At 43.8% G+C, this 18835-nt stretch overlaps 1 protein-coding gene across 1 annotated transcript; it reads left to right on the forward strand.

The window, feature by feature from the left end:
* The first annotated feature begins 2888 nt into the window (after positions 1–2888).
* siah1 (siah E3 ubiquitin protein ligase 1) lies at positions 2889–15362 on the forward strand. Its single transcript, XM_058076258.1, has 5 exons — positions 2889–3084; positions 9396–9452; positions 12227–12408; positions 12856–13152; positions 14316–15362. Exons 2-5 carry the CDS (start codon positions 9443–9445, stop codon positions 14685–14687), a joined length of 861 nt encoding a protein of 286 aa, XP_057932241.1. The 5' UTR covers positions 2889–3084; positions 9396–9442; the 3' UTR covers positions 14688–15362.
* Positions 15363–18835: the final 3473 nt, after the last annotated feature.

Below are 18835 nucleotides of genomic sequence, written 5' to 3' on the forward strand. Positions count from 1 at the left end.
GGTGGGAGGGAACAGATGTGTTACCGCTGCTCGCCGCTGTGGGGCAGTATAGGCTTGCAAAGCTCTTGGCAACTCTAAAGCTTTCCACCCTACACTCATTCAACTATATTGTTGTACATATTTAGTTACTTTTTGTTTATACTTGGGAGTTACATGAATTGGCTATTTAAAGACCTTCAATAGCATAAGCAATGTATCATTATAAAGGAATATGATTACAACACTGACTACACACTAGTATACGTACAAAACAATACTTTATTTGACACAACTTCATATCCCACAAGGCTGTCAGGGAAGCCTGCTCGCACACTTCCCTAACATGAAGCTACCCAGCATACCTTGCTGGTTATTGATGTGTACGAACTAGTATTTTTTTGCCATGATGGTAATCCATTGACACTGTTTTTCAAAAATGTATTACTAAGTCATCACTAGCCACCGCAGGAAGTACTGTACAGAAACTGGAAGTAAAAAGGGGTCGCTCCCATTGCTAGCATCTTATGTCTACGATATTGGGTAATAGGAATGTAAAGGTGAGAGTATGCATGTACAGGGGACTCTAACAATGCTTAAAAACATATTTATTTTATATTTATAACTACAAAAATATGCCCTTCCTAGCTATTTCATTTTTCCTTTGCTGTACTTTTATCAACGGTGCCATCAGACTGACAACTCTCACATGTTACTCAATTTCGACATTTCCTCGCCGCTCATCACCTTGCCCGACCAACTACAATGGCAGCCTGGGACTGGCCGTCGTTTTCCATCCTCAACACCTCAAGCACGAGATCATCGGAGGAAGTCACGTATGCTAAAAGTTACCATGTGACGATGTGTTCCCAGATGAAGGCTTTGTTGATGATTGTGATTTGTGAAGAGGTGGATTCATGCCGTTAAGCCGCCACCGAAGCCCCAAGTCCCGAATGCTCCGCCCGCCGCTGCTGTCTAGGAGCGGTAAGGAGCGAGTAAGATCCGGGTTTGGGAGTTTGTATTGTTCTTGTATGAGCTTCTGCTGCCAAACAGAGTTATGTGTGGAATTTGCTGACGGCGGTGGGAACGGTCCTGCCTCTCGGCCATCTTCTCACGCTTGTTGCTGGTCACGTCCACCCGATCCTCCTCTCTGTACATGAAACATCTCAGTCAGGGATGAGAACAGCTACAACTATGGATGTTCTTATGGCGCATCACAAAGTTCTATTCCAGTATGTCCCAACAGCTTAACATTCTGGGCTTGGGTCTCTTCACCTTTGGCCTGTCCCCCTGAGTACTGGGGCCACAATGAAAAAAAAAATACAAATCAAAGAGAAGAAAGAAAAAAAAGTAAATGTGGAAAAAAGGGCTAAATTTACGAGAAAAAAGTCATACATTTACAAGAGAAAAGTGGTAAATTCATGAGAATAAAGTGGTACATTTATGATAAAAAGTCGTAAAACTGTACAAGAAAAAAGTTGTACATTCATGAGGAAAAAAACTAAAATTTGCAATGAATACGGTAGTACATTTATGAGAATAAAGTTGAAAATGTATGAGAATTTTTTTTGTAAATTTACAAGAAAAAAGTGGTGAATTCATGAGAATAAAATTGTACATTTGTGATAAAAAGTCTTAAAAATGTACAAGAAAAAAAGTTGTAAATTTACAAGAAAAAATGGTACATTCGTGAGGAAAAAAACTACAATTTGCGGTGAATACGGTTGTACAATTATGAGAATAAAGTTGAAAATTTATGAGGAAAATTTTTTTGTAAATTTACAAGAAAAAAAGTGGTGAATTCATGAGAATAAAATGGTACATTTATGATAAAAAGTCGTAAAAATGTACAAGAAAAAAGTTGTAAATTTACAAGAAAAAAGTGGTACATTTGTGAGGAAAAAAAACTAAAATTTGCAATGTATACGGTTGTACATTTATGAGAATAAAGTTGAAAATTCATGAGAAAAAATGTTACATTTATGATAAAAAGTCGTAAAAATGTACAAGAAAAAAGTTGTACATTCGTGAGGAAAAAAACAAAAATTTGCGATGAATACGGTTGAAAATTTATGAGACAAAATGTTGTACATTTACAAGAAAAAAATTGTACATTTGTGAGTAAAATTATTATTTTATATATTTTTATATATTTTTAATATATTCATATTTATTACAAATATATCATAACTTTACAACCATGAAGTGGTATAGTATATGAGAAAAGAGAGCATAAGGTCGTAGATTTACAAGGAAGGTTGTAAATTTGAGAGACATTTACGTACATTTACGGTAAAAAAAAAAAAGTCTTTAAAAAAAAAGTGAAAAATGGTTGCCTCCAGGGAGTAGCTGGGGGCTGGGGGCTGGGGGGCTTGACTGCTTTAAAGGAATAAGATAAGTGTCACATAGACTGTATTCCCCTGAAGTAATCAGTGAGTTTGCACACAAGTAAATCTGATAGCGTTGATGGAGCACAGCTGACCTCATCTTGGATCTCATACAAACCAACACAGAACATCTATATATTAAATCATTACATGTAATATTATATATATATATATGGGTGTGTGTTAGACGTAATCAATGATATACTATAATGGTGTTATATATATATGATTAATTATATTGCATATATGGTAATGGTAATTGTTTTATTTCATTTGAACATGCATCAGATTACAATTGAGTGCATCCCATAATTAATTATAAAATATATGAAATTAAAATGCAAAAGTGTCCTTCAAGGTTGCCTTAAATGACTAAATAAATATCAGGTTCCCAGTAGTGTTAAAATGTGATCCGTGTCCTGGGGGGCATGATAATAAGAATAATGTAAAAAATCCTAAATGTAAAAAAGAACCACTGGACTGGGACGCGTGAGGAGCGCGCCCCCGAGGCAAACTTCAACAACTGTGCGCGTCCCCGAGCGGCTGCTACTTAAGGCCTGGCGTCTCGCCTCTGCTTGACGAGCAGTGCGAATGTGTGTCTATGTAGCTACCTAACTATCTAGCTAGCCGAGGAAAGACGGACTACGGTCGGCCCCCGTCGATCCCCTCTCCGTGTGATCGCGCTTGCGTCTGCTGCCAAATAAAGACTATTTCGTCCGAGGTAAGACGGCCGTGCCATGGATGGTGAAACGGGGGTTTTTCGAGTGAGCGTCCCCGGGTCAAAACAACAGCCCCCTGCTACAGCGGACGTTAGCTTGCCGTCATTAGCCACATGCTAATGTTAGCTAGTCGTGTCGCTAACTTGTTTGCTAGCTTCTCGTGTTACCCAACACCGCCTTGTGTGGCGTTTAAACAAACTATTGTTGTTATTGTTTGTGTTACTTGTGTTACTTCCACCGAACGGTGCTTGTAAACTTGCATGGTTAGCTCGGTAGCAGACACGTTAAGCTAACGCTAACCCTCCATCGGTACATGGAGCTAACATATTACGGCTCCTGCTCCCCGTCACGATAAGGCCTAGTATGTCTTTAACACGGTCGCTAGCTTGGTCCCCCTGGAAAGCTTTTCCTCTGAATTCGCTGCGGGTGACATCCGTCGACGTAAGCGTGTTGTCCAACGTGTCGGGGTGAGTTGCTGTTTGAGTTGCTTGTATGACAAGAGAGCAAATGATCAACATAGCGACTGTGGTTGCTGTGAGGGTCTTGGCTCCGAGCGGAGGCTTGAATGTCAGCTTTTAGCTCCGATGGAAGTGAAATCCGGATTTGAAGTCTACATGATCTTTTTAATCGGGTCTTGTAATTACGACCGATCGTAACACGCATGTGTAAAGATGAAGTCTAGGAGTCAAATGATATGTTCCAGTTGTCGTAAAGGTTGCGTGTATGAGTCCGTGAATGCACTTAAAGCAAACTCCAACTGTATTGTCCGTTCTTTGAGGCTTTGCTGAAATTATAATCATTTTTTTTGGTAGATGTTCTTTACACTGAAGAATTCTAGAGGTGGAATGTATCCGCCACACTTAACTCCACTTCCCTCGGTGTGTAACTGTCGAGCAGGGTATCTTGTTGCCATAACAACGGCGACTGAGCCAAGCATCAACAGAGGCGCTTTAACGCAGATGGAAGTGCTTTTGAGAGCAAACCCAAGTTAGAACGTGAACTAAAAGTGCATCACAACAGGTTGTTGTTTTGGTGGTAGTTGTTGTACTAGCATCGGTACCGGAGCACCGTGATCCTCTGTCGCCAGTTGTCTTCTCTTGTGACGCCCTGCAAGCGTGTGGCGTCTCTTTTAAGGCGGCACGGAGTTGTTAATAAGGCTGCAGTGTCGGTGTTGATTGCATATCATGAAAGTACAGGGAAATTGTCAATCTATAGATAGACTTTCTTTATTGTCACTGCACAATTCACAGCAGTGAAATTGCCAACGAAATGTTACTGCCTGGCTCCCGCATAATAATAAAAATAATAATTAGTGTTGTGCTGTCCGCCACCTATAGATTTGCCAGTGCCTGTTTGCCCTCACTTTATAATGGGACTGTCTGTGATGGAGGAGGCGATATGGATCCTAACCTGGCTTAAGACACCTCATACTACCTTCGTCTGCCAGAGAATAGGAAGGCATAGCGCCAAGGATCAAACGTTGTCACCACTGTGGCGAGCTCAGGTCTCACAGGAACTAGGAAGAGGGGCGCTCCAGCTTGCACAAGGACGTGGTCTTTACTTGCAGCTATCATCTAAGCCAGGGGTGCTCACACTTTTTCAGCATGCGAGCTACTTTTAAAATGAGCGAGTCAAAATGATCTACCCACTACAAAAATGCAAAACATCTATTTATTTTCAAATGTATTGAGGATTATTTGTACGTACAATGTATGTTGATGTACCTTACATAACCAAATGAGCCAATATTGCAAAACACACATAATTAACTATTAACATTTTTTGTAATTACCTGAGTTTACTTTGATGACTTGCACTGAATTGAACCAGCCAGGGATGCATAGTCCGGACAGTAGCTGCTGATAGCCAGCCTCAAGCACACTTCCAAATGTTTATCAGTCATGGATAATATCCGTATCATAATATCCGTATAATATTCCATATCCGTATGGAAGTGATATGTTTTTTGCCTTTTTACTTGGTCCAGTTTTTGCCTTTTTACTTGGTCCAGCTCCTTCACTCATTTTAGTGACCATAAACTTTAGCGAGGGCTTTAAAATCTGACGCAATTCGCCGACTAGCTTAGCACTTTGCATCGTTGTTTACGCATGAGCGGTGACCTAAAGGTCAAAATTCAGTTGTCATCTGACTGGTTGTCCTGTATGTCAATCAAGTAACGGGGATGGATGATAGGCTGACATCGTAAGTTCTGCTGCACTTAGAGACGTTGTTTGATTTGATTGGTCGCCCGAAGGGCAACATTCAGTTGTCATCTGAATGGCTGCCCTGTATATCAATCAAGTGACGGCATTGATGCTGGGATGATATTTTTTTAATGTCACGCAGCGATCGACCAGCGATCGACCAGTACCACCTCCGCGATCGACCGGTAGCTCGCGATCGACTTAATGAGCACCCCTGATCTAAGCAAACGCTCAACAACGCGGCACAGAGCGACAAGAGGGCACTCGCAGTGCGAACAACAATCACAAGACATGTGGAACACATTACGCAACCCCAAAATAAACACCTACACTATGCGTGAACATACACCAAAATGGTATGTCTATCAACACGCCATGAGCATGTATTGCTCTTCTCCATGAGCAGCAGGTCACCGTGTTGGTTCCTACATTTCATACAGACACGACCGAATGGGACTTTCTCAACGTGCAGTTTGTTGAGGCGCTTTAAATGAACGCATGTTCTATTTCCCCGGCGCTGGATTGTCCGAGTCAACACGTTGCATCCATGCGTTTTTTTTTCTCTCCACTTGGACAGCATATCAAGCGTGTCCCAAAGCATTCCATGCATGATCGTCTTCCTCTTTTGGTTTGGCGGACTCCCAACAAACTAGAGTGCGAGTCGGGGAAAGCACAGCGTCTGTACGGGGCAACCATGAGATCGTGGTCACAACTGGTAGAGAAACACTTTTGATGATATGATGACAAATGTTACACTTTTACACCAGAAGCCCTCTGACAGAAGTGCTACACTTTAATACGACGTCTTTTAAAAGGTGATACGTGTGTGTGTGTGTGTAATTTGTGTGTGTGTGTGAGAGAGGTGCTCAGATGTTGGGACAGAGCCTATCGAGTGACCTCATGTGCCCTATTGATGGGGCTTTGTCATCATTCTTCTCCATTCAGTCTCCTCTCATTTATTGTCTTGCACATCTGAATTGGATTGCATCTCAAGTGCTGTTGCAATTCATGTGTTTCCACATTCACAGACATTTAGGTTTTGATGAGGATTTACTTATTTTTGACAAATAGACATTTGTCAGATGCTGCACATGCGTCCATGTACGAGATGGACATCAATTGGCTATGTAAAACATAGCGTCACCCTTGGACTTGTGATGGTTTTTACTATGGGTGTCCCAATCTGATATCACTCATATCAGTCCAATATCAATGGAAAAAAATGTCATCTGATTGTATCAGCCTGAATCTAAAATCTCCTATATTTTGTACTCTGATACCAGCAGTGCATTCCAGAGTATGGGTAGCACTTCTGTCCAAAAGTACATTTAAAAAGTACTATTAAACACACCCCAGAACATGCAGAGCCGCCGTAACTAGCTTGCACTCAGGCGCCGCCATCTTGAAACATGAGACGTCCGCATCAAATCCAGTTGATCTCGATATGAACCATGTGCTTGTTTTTGATGGCAGAATCTCCTTGTGCAGAGACTGAATAGAAGCTAGCAGGGGTTAGCTTAATTTAGGATGGCAAGTAGTTGTGTGCGTGTGCGACTCGGGCTCAATGAGTATATTTCCATATGCAGTCGGAATTGCATGGGTGACTACATCTTCCTTAATGACGAGCACAGGCATTCCAGTTAGTTGAAGATTTAGTAGCAAAGTGCAGTGGCAGACACCCCATTAGAAAACTTAGCTAGTTTGTTACCAATAAAGAAATGTGCTTGACAATTTCAGACATGTGTACTTAAGGTTTGTAGCTTCTTTTTTTTTTTACGAGACTCGGCTGAATTTAAATTTGATACAGTCTTATCATCATATCTTGATACTTCCCAAAAATATCGTGATATATGCTAAGGTCCATATTGCCTAACCCTATCGCCCAGCCCTCACGTGATTTACGATATCACCTCAATCCATATCACCCAGCCCTGTTTTGATTTTGTCGACAATAACATCTTTAATCAAGGTTAAAGTGACGTCAAAGTGAAGGGTTCGTTTATCCCCTTATTCAACATTTACATGAGTTTCTATACATTGCAAATTGGTTTCTGCATGCAAAACTATAAATGTGTTACATCTGTTTGGAACACAATATGATATCAAATTTGCATTATTTCTCACAGGAAACATTGATTGGGTTTGAGTTGGACCTTCTGGAACGAATAAATGACTATAACAGAGGTTTCACTTTGGAATGGCAGGCTCGCTCAGATAAAGGTCAGAGGTCATTGGTGAAAAGTACTTCATTTGTAGTGCAGGTTTTCTAAACTGCACGTCAGGGGTTGTAATGGAGGAACGCGGCCATGTGGATGCAAAACAGGGTTTCAGTTGAGACGTGGCGTCACGATGCCGCTAATTCAGTTTGCCACCTCATCTTTGTATTTGTGGGCTGCTAAAATAAGCATGTGGGTGTTTTATGCGTTTTGGGTTTCCCTTTGGACAATTTTTTTTTGAACAAATATGCTTGCTCGGCTTATGTTTTTCCAACATACACCCACTCATCACCATTCCAGTTCAACTAGGTTTTCCTAATTCGAACCCGTCCCACAATGTTACGCTGATTATTTATGTTTGACCGCAGAGAGGAACATGCTGGGGAAATAATTAGCAACTTTGTTGGGGTAGACGATGTCTACCGTCATGTTAAAGTACTTTGTCCCTGTGTTCCTCTCCTCTTTCCTTTCCTTTTGTGATGTTGGGCATCGTAAACTAAAGGCATGCTTACAGTACGTACCAATGACCTAAAGTTTAGTTTAGTTTTAGTTTAGCTCTAGTGTTTGTGATGAGATTCCGCCACAATTGAATGGTCCTCCAAGGAGATGCGTCCCCACATAAACGGTCCCCCTCCTCACGACGACAGCATTTCATCCACATGATGTCCATTTCCACAAGATTCCACATTTAACAGTAGATGCCGGTTATATTGGCCAATTGCGTTTCCGCGGACATAAAGCCCTACAAATGAATGCACAGGTAACATTGAGTCAATAAACTGTGTGCTTTTTCTTTAGCCATTGTGCTTCTTTTACAAAACCTTCTACTTTGAGATTTTCAAAGAAGTTTAAGGCCCCGTATCAAATATATTTCAGTAGTACAGTTTTCAGTCAGACCATAGCGACAATGTGACAGAAAGCCCTCTGTGATATTGTTTTACCGTCTTATCTTCTCCCCTGATACGCAGTGGCCTGATTTGATGGATAAATGCTCCACAGAAAGGATGTCAGTTGCTGATGTGGGAACATGGAAGTGCGATGGCTTGTTTGTTCCACCATCTCCTCCACTTGTGAGTGGGAACAGCCGGCTGTCGTTTGTTGCGGCTTCTGTTGGATCCTAATGCATGTTTCCCTAATGGGGGAGCCAGTGGAGTGAAACCCGATCCTCCAGCGTTGTGGTGTGTTTAGAGCGACTGTAGCAAATGTCAACATCGCTAAGGGGTTTCCATGGAGAAAGTGCGAAGTGACGAGGAGCTCAAATGTTTTACCGCAACTTCTTTCGTCCAGGGGAAGTTGAGTTGCATATCACTCCATATCCCGACTTGGACCGCCTTTTTCAGACCGTGTCAGTGTGTGGCCACATAGAACAGGAAAGGGCCTAAGTGTAAACCGCTTGGTGTGTCTTACAAGGGATTTGTTCTCAACTTTTGACATTTGCAAATGAAATAACTGTAACACTAGTTATGTTGCATTTAAAATTAAGATTAAGATATGCCTTTATTCGTCCCTCAGTGGGGAAATTTGTAAATCCAACTTAAACTACATCCTGTCCAGCCCAACCCATCACTTCAGAAGTGAGGATTTGCCTCCCAATTTACTCATTGTGTCCTCAGTGCATCTGTCGGGTATCATCGTAGAGGAATGTAGTGTCAAGCTCCATTTCCTGTCAGTCCAAAAATGTCATTCGGGATGGGCATTGGATTCAATACACATTGCTTTTTGTTGATCAGACATTTTGTTAGTGTTTTTGTTCTGAGTGCCGTCGTGGTTCTCTTGCTTCCAGATTTGATTAACGTTGTATTTGACACAATCTATTCTGGCCAGTCGGTTAATTGATCACAATACCAAGTTAATCCAGACGATCACAATTTGTCTTTCATTTCTCCTTTTTAGAGGTCACCACATTTCAAGAGAAGACGAAAGCCTTATTTGGAAATCTTATGGACGAAGGTGAGTGTTTAGTTTTTTTGTTATTTTTTATGCCATCATCAGAAATGAGTGAAATCTCTAGTGTGGGAACTGCAAAAAGTTCAAACTGACCAAGAAGCACTGCTGAAAGTTAGCTGAAAGCCCAAACTCTGAAGAGCAGAGAAGGTTTGCCTGAACAAACAACTTAACCATTTCTTCTAGGGATGTCCTGATGCGGCCTTCAGGATTGGGATCGGCTGCCGATCCGTTGTATTTTGAAGATCGGATAATATCGGCTTCTGTCATGAGATGGGGCCGATCCGGTTGCCGTATCACATTCATAACAAAGGGCCCCGCGCTAGCATGCTCCAACATGGCCACCTGCATGAGTATATCTTCACCCATTTAATGTATAAGCGGTGTTTCATAATGCCGGATGACGGGACAGATTCTGAGTGAAGACGGGAAGTACGTTTATTCTTGTAACCAACTCGTCGTACAAAGGTACCGAGGTTTGTTACAAAAGCCAAATGTTGTTGGTCATGCGGTGTAATCAAAAAGTACATTCAGCAATTCTTTTTTTAACACTTTAAAGAGCTACTTTCATAACCACATTCAATTCCACAAAGGCATGTTTGTAACAAAGCTTATTATTATCATCATCATTAATATTATTGCAAAGGGGGGAAGAATGTCGGTATGGGATTGGATCGGCAAGACTACCAAAAAACTCTGATGGCAAGCCAAAACACGTGGAGCGAGACATCCATAGTTTCTTCTTCTCGCCCTGCTGCAACAACCACCTAAACGCTCTAATTTGGGGGAATAAACTGCTTAACTACATTTGTAAAATAATAACCATCACAAGGAAATCCACTGTAAATGTTCATAATTGAATACAGGTTTGGGTATAAACATTGAAATCATGATAAAACCTCATCTTGTTTTGGATTACAGACTAAATGAAAACTAATCTGCGTGTCCACCCTAGCGTGCCTCCTAAACAAACAGGATATTTACTATATTTAGCCACCTAGCACATGCTCTTAAGTGCGGCGTGCTGTTTAACGGACTATTGTAGTGCCCGTTAGCCAGTTAATTTGTCTTCCTAACTACCAAGCTGGGCATAGAAGATGGATGGACGGACGTGTGCAGAGGCTGAAAAGTTACATCTGGTTATGACAAAATGTAAGGATTTTTTTCATTTAATTGAGGGACATTTTGTTCACAGTCACAAACAGCACGCACGCCACCGCGGTGAAATAAGTGTAAAAGGTAAAAAAAACTGATTGACATGTACACTTGAGTATATAGCAGGTACTGTAGACTGCAGACACCATTGACAATGATCACATATTCAGTGTTTAATGGATGAGGTTTTATCTTCAGTCATTGAGTCATCTATGCCATCAGTAAATGCTTCAGTGGAAGCCACCTGGCTTAAATGAATAGCCAATAAAAGGGTGGCCCTCCTGCCACCCCATCAGGTCGTAGCATTGTTCTTAAGGCGGATTAGTCGGTGCCCGCAAGGAGCTGCCTTCGCCGGCTCCATCAGTTGTGCATGCTAGCTGACTGTGACCCTGGCCTTGGCCCAGCTCCAGCTCCATGTCCTGTGCTAATTTAGTCCCATTGCTATTGCGTCTGCTACCGCTGCTGCTAGTATGCTTGGCAGCTAAAAGTGCTATTAATAGTTGCTAAGGCATTATCCTTATTGCAGCAGATGTGCAAGCGTAGGGATGGTGTGTGTGCATGTGTACACGCATTAACCTTGTCCACACAGATGCAGCCTGAAACCCAGATGTAAAACCAGATCTGTGCATGTCATGTGTTGCCTGAAGGCACTGGGTTACCCTGACTCCTACTGCACCAGTAGGCCACCCCTTTTGGATTTACATATTCTAATCCTGTCATCGAAGGATGCAAATATCTGCTTTTACGTTGACCTGTAAGAGTCTTAAAGTGGTGGGTGATTGAATCCTGCAGCTTTGGACCGCAAGCTTCCCTTGACTGTCGGTGTATGCTCTCCATATAGCCGTGCTATAACATCTCCAAATCTTTCCTTTCCACACATTTTCCATCTCCACATTTAATCTCTCCAGTGTGGCTCTCCTTGTGTTGTCCAAGTGTGGGCAGGGCTATTAAAGAATGAGCTATGCAGGGTCGCAGTTGTGTCCCCACTTAATCCTCTCTATGCCTAATTGAAAATTGTTCATTCCTTTATGTCTGTACATTAGCAGTACTTGGACTATGCATCTTCCACTGTGATAATGGGGCAGTCTAAGAGGACGCGTCCCAGGGCCAACTCATAAATAAACTGAAATATTTACAATTAATCCGTGTATCGGAATGGGCAGCATAGAACCCTCATTGGAGCACCTCTGACAGGAATGTAAAAACGGGAAAATGGTGGCAGGCATGGAAGAAATGCCATGCTAATAGCGGTGGAGGTAGCAGTGGTGTTCAGCATCCCACCATAAATGATGATGATGATGGCTGGGTTTGCTTGAGAGATGAGGCACTTTTGAAGCAAAGGAGCCTCTTGATTCTTGATAGGTAGCACCAACTCGTTCTGTGGCGGCCCCCCAGAAATGAATATCCATATACATTGCAAGAGCATGGCAGTAGTTCTTCCATCATTGTCATGGAACATCTGCCTGGGCCTGCCAACCTCAGCTTCTTCCACAACAGAGTTATACTTGGGAACTTTGATGTCAGCGTCGGATGCATGCAGCCTTGGAGTTATAAATAGCACGGAGAAGGAAGGTCTTTGATTGGTGACCCCCCCCCCCCCTTTTCTCTCTCTGACTCTCGACCAGAAATGAGTCGCCAGACTGCCACCGCGCTGCCCACAGGAACCTCCAAGTGCCCCGCCTCCCAGCGCGTGCCCACCCTGTCAGGGACCACCGCCTCCAACAGTGACCTGGCCAGCCTGTTCGAGTGCCCGGTGTGCTTCGACTATGTCCTGCCCCCCATCCTGCAGTGCCAGTCGGGACACCTGGTACGTCATCGCCAGTTCCTTGTTTGACAGGCCACATTGGGTGTGATGGGAATAGGAACAGTTCTTCATTCAAGATTTTGCTGCATTAAATATTTTATGGATGCATATTTCGGCCCGATGCTGTACTTTCAAAGTTTTGGATTTACACTGCTAAAACATAAAGTTTTTTCATTGTAAGCCCCATGGGGTGTCCTAACACTGACCAGGATCAGGACAATAAAACTACAAGGAATCCAAATATTAGGGGTGTAACCATTTATTTTAATAACCATGCGATTGGTATCGCAGTACGACTCAAGGGCGATACTGATTCATTTAGAACGATACCACGTGAACCGATTCAGTAACTTCTTAGCCCAAAATTCAACCGGAGCAAAAAAATGACTTGTGGTATTAAATGTAAAATATTCAGCATCCTCAACTATAAAGTCTGTGTGCTTATGTCAGGTATGCTCCAACTGTCGGCCCAAACTCACCTGCTGCCCCACGTGCCGAGGGCCGCTGGGCTCCATCCGGAATCTGGCCATGGAGAAGGTGGCAAACTCTGTCCTCTTCCCCTGCAAATACGCCTCGTCGGGCTGCGAAGTCACGCTGCCGCACACGGACAAGACGGAGCACGAGGAGCTGTGCGAGTTCCGACCATACTCGTGCCCGTGCCCTGGCGCCTCCTGCAAGTGGCAGGGCTCTCTGGACGCCGTCATGCCTCACTTGATGCATCAGCACAAGTCCATCACCACACTGCAGGTCAGCATTCAACTAGCCACCGTCCACGACGTCCCGACATTCGTACTGGGACTCATTGCAACTCATTCCAAGAAGGTTTCCATACTTTAGGTTACTAGTGGCGGTCTACCAGGAATACATTTGGACCGCCACAAGTTGCTGAAGACTTTAGGAGTGTGATTTCGTATCTACAGGGCAGGGCTCTCAGCATTTAGAAAGTCAAAGGGGAGTTCTATGCTCTATAATCAATTTATTCATGAAATCCATATCACACAAATTCATTTATCGCAGTTGGGTCTGGAACCAATTAACCCCAACGAACGAGGCATTGTGTCAAACATCTCTACTTGAAGATCTTCTAGTTGTTCTCAAGGGTTTAATGGGACCCCTGCTCTCAAACGGCAAAACGTAGGACATTGACTTTGTGCTCCTCCACCACTTTGATCATTGAAAGGCAGGCTTCTTGAGACGGGATCGGATGCGTGGTTCCCTCAGCCGTTACCTAAAGACTCCTGCCACGGGACCAAGATCAATACTTGCCACTCCAGCATAAGCACCGTGTTTGCAGGCGGAGTTGGGTATCGATCAGGCCAATATGGACTCTGCAGTGACTCTGCTCCTTGCAAGTTGTTGTTGTTGTTGCCATGTTGCATCATCGTCGTTCGCATAACGTGACGAGTGCTGCACGAGGGCCTCGATTCCATCTCTGCGTCTATGCCCTCACAAATGTAGCTCATCCTTTTAAAAACTCTAGTGGAGAGTTCCCAAAACTGAGGCTCGGTGTTTGTGTGTGGACAAGCTAAAAGTGTGCGTCATACCATACGTGTACCATATTAGCATCTTTTGACCCTTGCTCAACAGAACTAAAGTTAATGACTTGGGGGTGTTTTAAAGCCAAGGTAGGCGTCTTTTTTTTTTTTTTCTCTCTTCATCTTTATTTTGAACATGAAAAACATCCAAAGCACCACAAACCAACCAAAATCAGTATAAATAAAAATACCTATTTATATCTAAACGTACACATGTTGGAAAGGGAGGGTTCATTGAACGCCACATCGTGATGAACCGACGTGGGATCAGGTTTCCAGGCTTTTGATTGGCCAAAAGGTCCATGACAGACATGTGTGACGATGTGTGTCAAGTGAAGCCTGTGGTCTAAAATAATGTGTTGTGGTTTTTCCCAGGGGGAGGACATTGTGTTTTTGGCCACCGACATAAACCTGCCGGGCGCGGTGGACTGGGTGATGATGCAGTCCTGCTTCGGCTTCCACTTCATGCTGGTGCTGGAGAAGCAGGAGAAGTACGACGGCCACCAACAGTTCTTTGCCATCGTGCAGCTCATTGGGACTCGCAAGCAGGCGGAAAACTTTGCGTACCGGCTGGAGCTGAACGGCCACCGGCGCCGCCTGACCTGGGAGGCCACGCCGCGGTCCATCCACGAGGGCATCGCCACCGCCATCATGAACAGCGACTGTCTGGTGTTCGACACGTCCATCGCACAGCTCTTTGCCGAGAACGGCAACCTGGGCATCAACGTGACCATCTCCATGTGCTAAGAACTCGCCAGAAGAAGCAGGGGGACATGAAGTTCCATATGGATTGGGGGCATTTTGGGGGGGTGAGATCGCTCCCTTTCTCTCACTCTCCGTGCCGCACCCCTTGAAGACACTATCCAGTTGACTGTCTGGTCAGGCAGCCACCAGGCCAGGGGCGTGTGGGAGGGGCATGAGGATATAACCGTAGAGATGGCCGTAGCCTTATAAACGCAACACCGACTCCTTTATGTGGGATTCACACGGACAGCCGCAGTCTCACCGTATCCTTGGAAACATGCTCTCCTTGTCTGTTTGTCCCCCACCCCCCACCCCCGTCGGGCATCTCCTCACACTACACGACTGCCGCTCGATCTCACCACGGACGCCCTGCTCTCCGCTAGGCAGCAAGCTAGCCGCCTCGCCACACCGTTAGTTGTACCAGGCTACCGGGGCCGCGTCCCGCGTGATGGAAGTTATGGAGCTCCCAGGACGCCGCCACGCCACTCATGACTCTTGGATTGCCCCCCTCCCTCCCGGATTTGCCAATGCAAGTGATCACTATGGCAGACACCTGTGTGTATCTGGAGCTGTGTGTGTGTGCGTATCAAAGAAACAACGTGGGGGGGGGGGGGGTGCAACGACATTTCAGTTGAGTCAAGTTTAAGTAGATTTTTCTATGGGTGTACGCGTGCGTATGAATGAAAGAACGGTCAACAATTGGCCTGCCCCCCCCCCCCCCCCCCCCCCCCCCCCAATCTGAGCATCCAAACTGGACTCTGCCAAGGATGCTACCATCGTTATTCAATGGAGACGATCCTTAAAACTGTTTGGGTTTTTTGTAATGACTCTAAAACACGAAGGCGGTTGTAAAACTTGTGGTTAAACTTCGGTGTTTGTAGGTTAAAAAAAAAAATAGCAAGTTGTTTTCATCTTCATCCTCCGCCCGATTGGATGGTTCTTTTTCTTTCCTCCCCTTCATCTATTTGTAAAAGTTGTCGTCTTTTATTTTATACGTGTGAGCAAGGCGGGGGCGTCTCCCTCCCCCCCCCCCCCCCTCTCTCTTCATGTGGAGTCTCAGTAACCTTGCTGCTGTCCCTCAGCTTGACCCTCCCCGTGACCTTTTCTTTTAACATCGTTAAATAAATTTATCTTTTTCATACCTGGAGTTTTTTCTTTGGAAAGCTCAGCTGGATCCCAGCGGCTACATTAGCATATTTCGTTATTCTCAGGTCCCCTTTGTCGTCTGCAATATTCCGTTCCATCACCAACTAATGGTTGAACCTTATTTTGTTAAACGTGTTTCTATTCCAACAGATGCCAAGCTTGAAGTTTTCATACCAACACGTGCTGAGCTGCGTTGGTAAGTCTTTTTTTTTAATCAAAATGTCTATTCCAGCACAGGAGGCAGCTGCTTTACCTTGTAGTGTATCATGTCATGTACTTTATGCATACAAAGGAGCTTTATTGCTGTCCCATACTGTCCCATAAGCAACCCTGCTTTTGCTGCCCCCTCCTGGACAGACCGGAGAACTGAGTCTTTAAATGCTTGTTTTTTTTAAGTACGATGAAGACCTAGTGGACCAGCCATTTGTATTTTATATATTAATGTGCCAAGCATTATGTTTGGACTGTGGTAGGATAACTTATCGATAAAAATACTTTTATTTTACTGACGACGTGCTTGACGTCACATCCGGTTGGTCCCTTCCCTATTGCGTCTGGAAAGAGTGGAAGACCATTGCAGTTGTGCTTTGTTAGTCTGCTGCCATCCAATGTGAAGCATCATGGAGACTATGCTTATAGATATTTGTCTACAAGATGTTTGCCTCATGTATAAAAACATAACTCGTGCAGCTATGTTTTTAATAACTGCGTCGATTTCTACACAATGTACCAAATGATACGAGGCGGCTGTCGCCCTCTGCTGGAAATTCATAGAACTGCAGTATGAAAAGTAATAGAAGCGATTTATTGTTGTTTTTTTTTTTTTTTTTTTTTTTTTTTACATGTGCTGACAACAAAATCATGTGAATGTGGTGGAGGTAAGGCTTCTATTATATTACTGAAATTCATTTGAAAATGAACATGATTGTGTTGGAAGACTCCGTACACACGCTTTTAAAGACGAGGCTTGAATCCTTCTATGATGACGAGAGCAATATTTCTGCTCAGCCACAAGAGGGCGGCATCTTACAGCCAGTGGTGGCTTGTTGCTCGTTATACTGTATGTACTAATACCAACCATATACAGTAGGTTGGTAGAACTACAGTTATTGTACTAATACCAACCATATACAGTAGGTGGGTAGAACTACAGTTATTGTACTAATACCAGCCATATACAGTAGGTGGGGACCACTACAGTTATTGTACTAATACCAGCCATATACAGTAGGTGGGTAGAACTACAGTTATTGTACTAATACCAGCCATATACAGTAGGTGGGTAGAACTACAGTTATTGTACTAATACCAGCCATATACAGTAGGTGGGTAGAACTACAGTTATTGTACTAATACCAGGCATATACAGTAGGTGGGTAGAACTACAGTTATTGTACTAATACCAGCCATATACAGTAGGTGGGTAGAACTACAGTTATTGTACTAATACCAGCCATATACAGTAGGTGGGTAGAACTACAGTTATTGTACTAATACCAGCCATATACAGTAGGTGGGTAGAACTACAGTTATTGTACTAATACCAGCCATATACAGTAGGTGGTACCACTACAGTTATTGTACTAATACCAGCCATATACAGTAGGTGGGTAGAACTACAGTTATTGTACTAATACCAGCCATATGCAGTAGGTGGGGAGAACTTGAGTTACACTCAAGTTACACTTGGACTTTGAAGGTAACACACGGTGCATTACTTTAGTTCAGTAAACTCAACCCCTCCATCTTGTATGCATACAGACGGCCTATGATAATATCAACAATGGCAGCAAATACACTTTCATAATCAGCCCAAGCCCACACACCAACCATAAGCAGAAGGATCCCTTTCAAAGTAAGAGTCCCCACATAATCCTGGAGAATTCTTACCAAATTGATCTGTGGCGGTCACTATCAATTAGCGACGGGCCTCAATGAATGTCTTTTGTGGCTTTTGGCCCCAGGAATGGCAGATCATCCATTTATCCTAAGAGTACGACTCTGAGCCCTTTGGCAAAGAACGTGACGCCGCCATACCAAATCTCGCCAGGGAGGCGGGGGTTGAAGTGACGCTGTGGATTTCACACATCCTCTACCATCTGGACCAGTAAGTGTCCGTTTTAGCACGGTGGTAACCGCCATGTTTGCATTGAGGCGGCGTGTTGTTTCCTGTTCTAAAGGATCATCCACGTTCATGGCGGTCAGCCTCCTCTCACATACGAGCGCTTCCGGGCCCTCGCCAACTGCATGGACGCTGTGGACTCGCCTGCGGAGGCAATCACATCGGAGGTCCTCAAGAGCTGTGCCGCACCATTTAGAGAGGACCATGACGAAAAGTTTGGAGTGCCATCACTGGAGGAACTCGGTATGACTCTGGCGTTATTCACACCTACTAATTACTACTTTCATGAATGGAAAGTCAATCAGGTATGGACCAGCTGCAAACAGCGAATGAACCCTGCCAAAGGACTGAGCTCTTTTTGCTTCCTCCTCAGGTTTTGAGACAGAGAAACGGAAGCATTCTTGAGACTAGAGAGACACCTGGAGAGGAAGGTACAAGGACCACGTGGGTTATGTCGTTTCCAGGAAATGGCACCTTTCTCCCATCCTCTTCTAAATCTAACCCCTGACTTTGATGACCACACGCTATGCATGTACGCCGTACACCGCTCCATTGCGTCATTATCATGTGATACAAAGCAAGTCTCTTTAGTGAGGGTTCAATTCCATAGTCATTTATTGAATACACTCCTGACCACAATTTTAAGACGGGTTGAAAAATTGCATAATCTACACGAGGCACTGCGGCTTCTTATGGACGTACCAAGTAGAGCTTGGAAATACAAAATGAGCAAATGGACAAAAAATGTTAGCAATTTATTCCAAATTAGCATGAAAGTCAATTAGGCTGCTTAAAAGGCAGAAATCTTGGCGCAAATGTGGATTCACTCTCAAAAAAACCTCAGCAGCCCTGAGGTCCAGGATTCCATTGGCTGACTGTGAAG

This window comes from Doryrhamphus excisus, chromosome 6 (assembly GCF_030265055.1).
Source record: "Doryrhamphus excisus isolate RoL2022-K1 chromosome 6, RoL_Dexc_1.0, whole genome shotgun sequence".
In the NCBI taxonomy this organism is placed as follows: Eukaryota; Metazoa; Chordata; class Actinopteri; order Syngnathiformes; family Syngnathidae; genus Doryrhamphus; species Doryrhamphus excisus.

Bases quoted from the DNA above. Each gene is read 5' to 3' on its own strand.
- siah1 (XM_058076258.1), top strand. The intron at 12,409-12,855 runs GTACGTCATCGC...TGCTTATGTCAG, and splicing joins AGTGCCAGTCGGGACACCTG to GTATGCTCCAACTGTCGGCC. The intron at 13,153-14,315 runs GTCAGCATTCAA...GGTTTTTCCCAG, and splicing joins AGTCCATCACCACACTGCAG to GGGGAGGACATTGTGTTTTT.